Consider the following 12015-nt stretch of genomic DNA (forward strand, 5'->3'; position numbering starts at 1 on the left):
ATTATGAAATCAATAATTTCAGTGTTAGTTAATTATTCATTTTTATTCTCTCCATTTTCTAAATGAATTATAAAATTTTATTTATTAATTTTTGTGGTTTTATGACTGGTCTGGGATTTTATGAAATCCCTGACCAGTCATATTGTTGACATTTTTTCCATTCAGTAATTGATACCCTGGGACTGAAGATAATATTCTTCTATGTTGAACATAATTTCAAGCTTTGTAATGTAGCCTGATTTAATTGGAGTTTCAATACAAGTAGATACTTCCCAAGAAAGAACAGCATGATCACTGTCACCAATTGGTGGTAAAATGGCTATATTCTTGACAGAGATCCCTTCTGGCGCTATGAGCAAATCCAACACTCTTTGACCTTGAGTAACTGGAATAACTATTTGAGATATAACTATCGAGAATGGAATAACTATTCCATTTCTGTGCTTTTAAGAGACTTGAAGTGGCATGCGCGTGCATGCACACAAGAACATAATAAGAAGGTTAGTGTAAATTTGTAAAAGCTGATGAAGAAAAACTGAAGATATTGATGTAAGTGAAGAAGGGCAAGAGGTAGAGAAACATCATCCTCATAGACACATGAAAACTGCAGAGCTGTATTACTCTGTATTGCTTAAACCTTGGTATTTCTAAGCTTGGCTCCCACTGATGAGACCTCAATAAAGGTCGAAACTGGTCTGGATATTGTCCCCTTGCCTTTAATGCATAGCATCATACATCTCCTCAAAGAGATGTGCTTTGCATTAAGGGTAAATATTAAGAATAGTGATCAGAGCTTATTCCACCTTTACCACGAGTTGCCTAAGACTTGCACTACTTGCAGGCGCAAACTTGACTTACTTGGGAAATGGATTAAAACCAGGTTTAAATTAGCTTGGTATCTTTAACGTATATTATACCCAAGGTTAAAAAATATATAAATAAATCCAATAATTCAAATCTGCCATAAACAAGTTTTTTTTTTCCCTCAACTTTTGCCCTCATCTATGGTACAAATGTATTATAGGTTGAATAGTCTCATGTATGGAATTACTATTAAAAAAAATAAAAATAAATAAATGAATGAATTGCTAGTTTAAGGGATTCCAATATTGCTATAGCACTGCACCATAGCACTAAGATCAGAATTAATGTGAATTAATCATTTTGAAATATTTGTTATAATTTCGATTAGTAATAAACTAATTTTCTTGTTCAAGACTTGATTTGTTTCACACACAGCTTTGTTGTTTGCAATATATACAAGAATTAACAATATTCTTGTATGCATAGCAAACAAGAATATACAAGTTTGGTAAGAATGATGAAATAAAAAAAAATAACTGAACAACGTAGAAGTAATTCAGTAATATTTCAGAGTAATTACAAATAATGACTTTGAAACATTGTTAAAGGCAGTGACAGAACAGTAGTAGTTGATATTCAAGAGGAATGCAATCAGTTGTACATATCAATACTTAATTATTACTATTATTATTGAGAGAGACTTCCAAGCAGTCAGGGACTCATCAAGGGAGGCCACATACTACACACACACCAGCAATCATACTTATTCTTGAATTCATTCACATTGCTTACATGCACAACATCCAATGGCCATCCATTCCAATCATGCACCACCCTATGAGAAAAAATCTAGCCCTCACCCCTTCTTAGCAGCATCCATTCTCATCTTCCAAGAATGTCCTCTCCCCCACCCTCCATAAAATGAAAAATTCCATCATCTGAAATCCTGGACGATCCTTTCAAAAGTTTGTAAGCCTCAGTCGTATTACCCCTGCTTCTCCTGTTTGCTAGTGTCTACAAATTCTCAGTCTGTCTTCATAATCAGTTTTCCACAATCCCGATATCATTTTTAACACTCTCTCCACCATATCAGAATCACAACGGAGACCAGACCTGTCCACAATAGTCCAAGTGAGGTCTTATCAAGGCCTTGTAAAGAAGTAAAATGACAACCTTATCTTTACATGTGAAAATTTGTTTCAGCATTGCAATTATCTTTTGAGTTCTATTTCCTGCTTCTCCTGTTTGCTAGTGTCTACAAATTCTCAGTCTGTCTTCATAATCAGTTTTCCACAATCCCGATATCATTTTTAACACTCTCTCCACCATATCAGAATCACAACGGAGACCAGACCTGTCCACAATAGTCCAAGTGAGGTCTTATCAAGGCCTTGTAAAGAAGCAAAATGACAACCTTATCTTTACATGTGAAAATTTGTTTCAGCATTGCAATTATCTTTTGAGTTCTATTTGCAGTCTTTGCTATATAATCCCTGAACTTCAACTTGTTATCTACTAACACTCCAAGATCCCTTGCCTGGTCAGTTTCTTCTAGCATAATCCCACCAATATAATACGACATTTGATATCTAATCACGCCAAAGCATGGTTTTGCATTTACTGACATCCATTTTCCCATTCCCACAATTCCAGTCTATTCAAATCATTCTGCAAGTACTGCATATCAGCAGCATTCCTGATTACCCTACCTATCTTTGCATCATCAGCAAATAGCTGTAAGTCGCTTGTCAAATCCTTCCCAATTTCATTAATGTATAGATTTAATAATAGTGGACCAAGAACTGATCCTTGTACACCACTGGTTACCTTAAATCTTGCAGACTCACATCCCCCATATATCACTTTTTGATATCTGTCAGTCAGCCATCCTCTTATTCACGATAATATTCTATAATCCAAACCCATATTCTCAAGTTTATGCAACAGTCTTCCATGCTGTATTCTGTTGAATGCCTTAACAAACTCCAAGAGTATCGTGGCATATCTATTCCCCTTGTATAGTTCAGTGGTAACATTATTAGAGAATATGAGCAAGTTGCTAAAACATGACGTTCCCTTAATAAACCCCTGCTGTTCATTGCAAAGTGGAGATTCACTGTCAACCCATTTCTGATTGCAAGCCCTAACCAATTTTTCCAAAATCTTCACCACCACTTCTGAGATACAGATTGATTGATAGATGGATACATCGGTCTTTGAACCATCATTGTGCAATGGGATTACCATATATTCCTTCAGTTCCAGAGGAATCTTCCCTGTTCTGAGACTCAGATTATATAGCATGGTTAAAGCTATAGCCAGTTTAACACCCGTGATGATATCCCATCAGTTCCTATTGCTGAATTCTTATTCAATTTATGAAACAGCTCTTCGTACACCTGAGTTCCTTCATTCATTGAAGAAGTAGCGGTGAATTCTATGTTGCATACAACAGGTTGATAGCTTTTAGAAAATTGGGCGCTGATTAGTTGAACAATTTTTTATGCATCTGTCACACTCACACCATCTACATTCAGAAGGAGTTATTCTTTCGTATTCATTCTTTCTTTTACTTGCAGCATATCGATAGAATTCTTGTGATTTGTCTTTAGCTTGCAGACCCAGTTTCTTTTCATACTCAGGCTTAGCTTTCCGTACAACAGTAGTGACCTATTCTACACTGCAGCTTATAATTTCACAACGGACATCATCCTTATGCATGTGGTATTATTTCCACATCATCCATTTCTTACAAATCTCTTGCTTAATAAGATTACACATCCATTTGACTCCTACCCTATTTATTCTTCGAACTCTTGGGACGCATTCTGATATTGCATCATTTAAGTGTTTCTTAAATGCTTATCATCCAGCAGCCGATACCATTCTGCTGAACTCAGTATACTCCTCAGTTAGTCATAATGTCCTGCTTTGTTGTTCAGCATGCAACCTTTTCTGAATGGAACATTCATAAACTTAGTCTCTTCCCAAGTGAGCACCGCATGATCACTGTCACCAACCAGAGGCAGAATAGTTACATCTTTAACCGAAATACCTTCTGACACTATAATCAAATCTAACTCTTTGGCCTTGAGTTCCTTCTTTCACATGCTGCTTGAAGAAGTTGTTTTGCAACAGCTCAATAAATTCAGTTTGCTTCTTCTCGTGAGATTTTACTGCTACCCAATCAGTATTTGGATAATTAAAGTCTCTCATTATGATTACTCTTTTTACACCCATCATCTCTATTTGCTGATGCATTTCTTCAACACTAGCAACAGATCCACCAGGTCTGTTACAACACCCTACTCTGTGATTGATCTTGTTAGATTCCACCTCACACTAAATAGCTTCAAATTCACTGCCACATGAAATACCATTACTAGTACTACAATCATAGGTCTCACTGGATTCAAGTCATCTGATTTCTTGAAAAACTAATAACTAGTAGAAACCTAACACAGAGTGTCAGGGAAACAAATTATAATGGGAGGAATGGTGAAAATATGTGTAAAAATGACTGTGTTATGTAATTTTGTCTAATGACGGGAATGGGCATTATCGGGGAAATGATTACGAAGAGAGAACGATTTTGACTTTGTGTTCATCTGGTTCAGACCCATCATTTTTCTTCAAGTTTTTCAAGAAAAAGAACAGGAATGGATGCGATTCTTCTTAATGAGATCACAAATAATAAATGTCAAAAGGAAAATGGATTAGATGGCATTATTATTGTTACTTTATTCACATAATTGATACACAGTCAAAACAAGATATCATTTAAACAACGATTTGACTGGTGATGCAGAACAATTCAGATTGTGCCGAATATTAATATTCTAAGAATAGTCTGTCAGGTAATGTCGTAAAATATGGAGTATTCCAAGTAATGCTGTTTTTTGTAGATCATATGGGGTCACTTTGTTGATGTTTAACTGTAAATAGTTGGATAGCTTCTTTGAAATTGCACCAAGTGCACTGATAACTATTGGAATGACTTTGATTAAGCCATAGCCGGCCGACTTCGATTGCCAAATCTCAATATTTAGTCATTTTTTCCAGTTCTTTGTTGTTATCACTGGGTACTGTGATATCAATAATCCAAACCTGTCGATGTTCGATAATTGTGATGTCAAGTCTATTTTGTTCCAAACGCTGATCAGTTTGTATTCTAAAGCTCCAGATAATTTTTGCTGTTTTGTTTTCCAGTACTGTTTCTATTTTATGCTGCCACCAGTTATTAGAAGTAGAAAAGCCATATTTTTTGCATACATGCCAATGAATTATTTTGGCCACTTGATCATAGCGGTATTTATAATCAGTTTGAGCTATCTTGCTGCAGGCACTGATTAGATGTACTACAGTCTCATTTGCTGTTATTATTGATATTCAGAATTTTTGCTTTGATTGCATTAGTTTGTAATGCCTGTTCTTGATCCTTCTGTTTCTTTTTTAATATATCCATATTGTAGCCATTGCCACATCTTGTTCACGTCAATTTTTTCCTCAGCGTCTCGAAGAAATTGGCCAAGGGTTTATTTTTCCAGCACACATATCAGTTATTTTGCTGTTCCTTTTTGTAATCAGATTTGTTTCCTGTTACACAAGTCCCTCTTGTGTAACTGCTTGAAGCATTTGCTCAGAGCTGTTCTCGATGTAACTTTTTAAAGTAATTTCTTCTTCTTCCACAATCTATCTCACTCGCAGCAGATCCTGCCCACCTATTCTTCTTGGTAGGTACAACCAGTCAACATCACTTCATGAATTTGATGCATAGTCATTAATTTTTTAGTTTTGCAGTCCGATTTGTCCAGGTCTTCTTTTGTCCAATCTATTATGCCAGTTGTGAATCGGATCACTGGTGTAGTCCAAGAATTCATTGCTCTAATCATGTTTAATCCATTTAGTTTTGTTTTCAGAATATTTCTAACTCTTTTGGTGTATTCTGCTACTGCGTGTTGTTTAACTTTCAAGTGGAGAATATCACTGGTTTCTAATATTCCTAGGTATTTATAGTGTTCGTTAGTTTAAATTACTTTTATATATTTCTCTTGATCAAAGTTAAAATTGCTAATTCATTAATTTTTCCTTGTTTCATAGATAAAATTGCGCATTTATCTAAACCAAATTCCATTTTGATGTCCTGACTGAAAATACGAACTGTGTTCAGTAAAGAGGCTGTTTGCTGCTGATTTTCCATATAACTTCAAGGCATCCATATGCAACAGATGGGACATTTTAATATTATATTTAGGAATTTCATATCCAAGTTTTGTTTTCTTCAAAATCATAGACAAAAAGTATCAAAAAAATATTGAATAGTAGTGGTGACAAGGAATCACCTTGGAAAATTTCACGCATAATGCTAATAACTTATTATTATTATTATTGCATGACACCTCCAAGGAGTACAAGGACTCATTGCAGAAAAGCACTCCACTACACACATCTCTCCATCTCCCCTGACATTCAGCCAGAAAGGCTCAAATATGATAGTATAAAAATTTTATACCTCCATATGAGGTGGCTATACTTCATAATTCAGAAGGCATGGTCAACTCAAATTCCAGATGATTGGAGTAGAGTTCACAGAGTACTCATCTAAAAAAAATAAATAAGATTGGATGTTGAGAAGTTCAGAGATATTTCCTTGCTGCGTGTTCTAGGTAAGATTGATACAAGCATTGACACAATGCCTGAAAAAGTGGTAAGAAGGAAAAAAATGTAGACGATAAGTCTGGAGAAAAATATGCAGGATTCAGGCCAAATAGTGGTTGTCAAGATTAAATTTTCACTTTAAGACAAATGTTGAGAAATTCTTGGAATATAACAAGAATCTATATTTAAGTTTTATACATCTGGAATAAAGAAGTTAATATCTGTTATATAGATTTTGAAAAAGCTTTTGACTTTGTAAAATGGGATAAGATGTGGAAGTAATGGAAAAGATTGGTATAGATTGGAAAGAAGGAAGGCTAATTATTTCACTATATATGGGACAAACTGCCATCGTGAGAGACATATATGGTACAACAGAACCAGGTATCATTGGACAAGGAGTAAGACAAGGCTGTTCTCTGTCACCAATTTTTGTTTAACATGTATTCTGATGCAGTGTTAAAAGAAGCACTAGAGAATTTGGAAGAAGGAATATAGATTGGAGGTAGACAGATATTTGCAATAAGATATGCAGATGATAAGGCATTATTATCAAATACTGAAACAGGACTGTCAACATCTATTGAACAGATAACTTTAATCCTGTATCAATTATGGAATGAAAATTAACATCAGATAAACAATGGTAATGAAAATAGCAAGGAAAGAGGCAAATATGGATATCAAAATAAATGGGGAAAAATTGAATCAAGTAAAGACATTTAAATATCTAGGAAGTGTTATTAGCAGTGATGAAAGATGTAAAAGTGGCATAAAAGAGCAAGAATAGTGATGGGAAGAAATTCCTTTAAGAGGAAATGGAATTTATTCAGAAGTAAAATGGATAGAAACCTAAATAAAAGACTAATAAAATGTTGTGTGGAGTGTTGCCCTCTATGCAGCAGAAACTTGGACATTGAAGAAAGAAGAAATTAATATTTTGGAAAGCTTTGAGATGTAGATTTGGAGAAGGATGGAAAAAATCAAACGAACAGATAAAATAACTAATGAAGAGGTCTTAAAAAGAGTAGAAGAAGAAAGAAGTCTGTTAAAGAGGATAAAAAGAAGAAAGGAAACTGGATCGGATATATTCTGAGAGGGAATGGAATCATCAGAGATGCCATTAAAGGAAAAATAAATGGAAAAAGACCCAGAGGAAGAGTAAGGAAAACAATGCTAAATGGAGACAGGTACACAACCTTGAAAGAGAAGGCTCAGAACATAAGAGAGATTTTAAGGAAAGTTTCTGCTACTAGAAGAAGAACCTACTCAAGAAGAAGAAGAGACATCTGGAAAAGGTGACAAGGAGCCAAGCAAAATGCAAAAGCTGTTAAAAAGGTACAGTTATGTGGTTTCTAAAATCAGTTGCAAGACAGGGGGTACACATTATTTTCACTGTTAATCATTATCTACATGGATCACATAATAAAGGAAAGTGGCATGAAATCTTATATCAAATTCTGTGAAGTTCAGCTCAGTTCTTTACTTTATGCAGATGCTATGTTCCTAAATAAATCCATTACAAATCTTCAGAACTACTTAAACTGAATAACTCTTGCTATGAGTTTAGTATGAAAATCAGCAATAAAAGCACCAAAACTTCATCATCTTTCAGGAATTTAGGCCAGTGGCCTGTTCTGGTCTCATTCCATGTTTTGCTTGGTTCTATATCTTCCAACTGGGTATTATCAGAGTATTTTTTTAGGTAGTCTTGAACTGTCCATTCTTTCAATATGTTCAATCCACTTCTTTCAGTATTCATATGTTTTGTCCAATACTGAGTCTGTTTTTAGTTCTTTACGTATTTTTGTGCTTCTTTTTTTCTCCTAGAGAGAGAGTATATCCTGCTGTTCTTTGCAGAATTTCATTTCTCCAGTTTCTATTCTTTTTTTCTTCTGCAATTTTTATGGTTCATAATTCACTTCCATTCTGTAAAGAAGGTCTTGCCAAAACTTTATAAATTTTTATTATTGTATGCTTTTGAACTTGGTTAGGTTTGAAAACATTATTGATCATTCCTGTTTATCTTTAGAAAGTTCGAAATTTTGATGTCAATTCAGCTTAGAATATAACAAGGATCTATAATCAGATTAACAGATTATATTGGCAATCTTTATGCTATAAAGATACTGTAAAAATGCTGTGAAAATAGGCAAAATAGTTAACATCAGCTGCATTCTGTATGGAAAAGTGTAGAATGAAATATTTCATCCATTTATGCCCAATTTTTAATGAAGATAGAAAGTTAAATGGAAGTAAACAACAAAATAAGTGAAGCTAGCATGGGGAGTAGCTAGTTGAATAAATTTATATAGAACATGAGCCAAAACACTAAACTATCATTATACAAAACACTGTTTTAAAAAGTTTTAACATATGGATCTGAGAATTGAGTTAGGGAGGGAAGAAAAAAAAAGCAGTTGATCAAAGACGAGAAACTGTAGATATGTGAGTTCTGAAAAACATTAGGGAAATTAACAAATGGCATCAGTAATAGTCATATTAAAAACTTAAACAGAATGGAAGAGGAAATTAGCATAACAGGAGTCTGATGACATAATGAATTTCAAGGAAAAGACCAAGATACAGGTGGATTGATACAGTTAAAAGTACATTACAAGACTGAAATATAAGATTTTTGGAGTTCTGTCAAATAATAGTCTGATATACAGAAAAATTGTTAATAGTAGTTGAAAGTTTATTTTTCAATTGATTAGACTATAATAAATTTAGTTTAATCCTTTATCCAAGTGTGAGCAAACAAAGTTTGCGCCTGAAAATATCTTCAGGAATGGGGTAAGGTAGTACTACACTGGTAGTAGATTCACCTTTGCTACGAGTTGCCTGGTGTTGTACTACCTTACCCCAGCCCTGAAGATATTTTCAGGCGCAACTTTGTTTGCTCACACTTGGATAAAGGATTAAACTAAATTTATTATATGTTAATAAGAGATTAGCATCCTGTACACCTCATAAGGGTAAATATCAAATATTTGATTATACAATGATCAATGATCATTGTACAATGATCAATGATCATTGTACAATGATCACTGTCAAAGTGAAACATTGTACACTGGAGAATATCAACAACCATTCCAGAACGCTCTAGTTGGGCCATTAATTAGCAGCATAGTAACTTAGCTTTTCATAAACCTAAATATGATCTGAAAATCCTTTGTAAATGTTCCTTGCTCTTATGGAATCGAATGCCTTTCCAATAAAAGGCACGTTTCTTCTGACTGCTATAGAAGTGCTTGGACTAATATAAATAATAATATACTCATTTGAAATACCTTGTGTTATCCTCACCATTTCTGTATTGCATTGCAGGCATTATTCCTTTAAGATGTACTTTTCATTTAGTAGATAATTCAGCTGACATGTTAAGATCAGCTGCTCTCAGCATAAAATGAGATACTAATTTGAAATATCATGTGTTCCTTGCCATTTCTGTATTGCATTGTAGGCATTATTCCTTTGAGATATACTTTACATTAGCTGCCCTCAACATGCAAAAAAAGCATAGAAAGCACAGTGGTAAAGCATTATGTGCAGGCTGGTTTTACGTAATCATGACTATAACATTTGATGTAGCAAACACCTTATAACAAACCTGGTGAGAAAAGTTCTGACCAAATCCCCATGAGCAAACTGTTATATGCTAAAGAAAATTTGCTATAATAAACTATTCAATATACAGACTATTCCTGTAGGCTATGAATTTGCAATAGTGGGGATCAACTATGTGAAGGAAAAATTATATCATTTTTATATCAAATATAGGTGCACTTATAGTGAATTTCTTTTAGCATATCATTGTGCCTATGGAGCTTTGGTTAGTAATTTTCAGTCACTTGTTATACTGGTGTTTGCTATAGAGAGAGCTGTCTGTACTATACAACTGTTGCATGCTCACATGCACATACACGAAAACTTCTACAACAGTTAGTCACTTTTGTATTATATTTAATTTAGCCATAAGGTGTCTCTGTTGCAAATCATTCATACACAGTATGGTTCTTTCATGGTATTTGACATTATAATGCCACATTTAAGCTTTTTTAGTTTGAGCATAATACACGAGGGATGATAAGTAGGTATTTCAGAAAGGTTTATGTTCGTTGTAATTAAATGTCGCACTGGTCTCTAGAATGCAACTGTTTTTAATTCTGAATACTCATAATTCCAATGCACAGTAAAGCCTTATAGATATAGGACGTTGATCAGGCAATCTGGCTCAAGTTAGAATCAGTTATATTTTGGAGACCCACCCACACATACACTGTGTGTGTGTCCTATTTTTTTTATATGTTCTATTTTTTTTAATTAGAATCAGAAATACCAGATCAAAAGAAAGAAAAGGATGGATTACCAACAACTCAACCCTCAACACCTACTACACCAGATTATGCAGCTGGTCTTTTCTCTTCTTCACAGGTAAAGACTATATTTTTAATTTTAAATTACTACATTGTAGTTTGTTCAGAACGCAGCCAGCTTAACTCTAAATGAACTTTGTTGTACTGAACTTTTTTTATATATTTTAATGAAGATTAGATTACTGTATTTGCCAGCGTATAAGACACACTTTTTTCTTTGAAAATAGGTCTGAAAAATAGGGTGCATCGTATACACCGATACTCAGTTTTTTATTACTTTCATTTCTGGAAATTTTCTCTGTTCCAAGTTACACGATTTCTTTCTTGCTTCCTCGTAGTGTGTGAGAGCCAGTTACATAGAGTTCAGTGGATGCGCATGCACTGTCATCGACGATCACAGCTGTGTTCATGTTCGTTTAAACTTTCCAATTGTTGTCATGGTTGTTGTGAACAGTGATAAATTTCTGCCGTTAAATTTTCTCTAAATTTCTTGGCAAATTATGGCTGAAAGACGTCGGCATTGTTACGATATTGTATACAAGCTACATGTGATTGCATATGCTAGGAAACAGGGCTGCAGAGAGGCATTTCAGGCCACCCCAACTGAGAAAATGATAAGAACTTGGCAGAATCAGGAAGAGGATCTAAAAAATGCAACTCACTGTAATCATAATCTACTGGGTTTTGATGAAGAAGATTAAAAGGTGGGTACTCTTTCCTATTTAGATTAGGTATTTGTTGAAAGTAGGCCTGCTTATTACTTTATATATGAAATACTGTAAATTCATTATAATATTCAGTGATAAAGTTTTTTCCTAAAAAATGTACAAAAAAGAAGGTGCGTCTTGTATGCCAGCAAATACAGTATATTATTTTACTTTAATTTTATATTTCATACCTTGTAATAATTTGTACGCTTATTTAAGTATTCATTATATAATATGAAGTCCTTAACCATTTTCTTTCTCATTTTCAAAGTCAGAAGTTGAGAGAAATCTCTTTTTTTTTAGGGTTACACGGTGATCAGCACTCATATTTGTAGATTTAGGGACTCAAAAACACACGTGTTGAACAGATTATTTTATTAATTACAAATAAAATAAAACTTGACGTTTCGACCTCTATATCGAGGTCATCATCGGAAGAATACAACTGTATGCAGAACCAAGCT

At 34.1% G+C, this 12015-nt stretch overlaps 1 protein-coding gene across 3 annotated transcripts in view; it reads left to right on the plus strand.

Annotated features, from left to right (window-relative positions):
- Positions 1-12015, plus strand: part of Nelf-A (Negative elongation factor A) — a 165316-nt gene that overhangs the window by 99335 nt on the left and 53966 nt on the right. For all 3 annotated transcript variants that reach the window (XM_090391011.1, XM_090391013.1, XM_090391014.1), the window contains exon 7: positions 10796-10902. In XM_090391011.1, coding sequence (XP_090247137.1) covers positions 10796-10902 — 107 coding nt within the window. The remainder of the gene's footprint in view (positions 1-10795; positions 10903-12015) is intronic.

The sequence above is a fragment of the Typopeltis vanoorti genome, chromosome 4 (assembly GCF_054136105.1).
Source record: "Typopeltis vanoorti isolate ZY-2024b chromosome 4, IOZ_Tvanoo_1.0, whole genome shotgun sequence".
Taxonomy (NCBI): domain Eukaryota; kingdom Metazoa; phylum Arthropoda; class Arachnida; order Uropygi; family Thelyphonidae; genus Typopeltis; species Typopeltis vanoorti.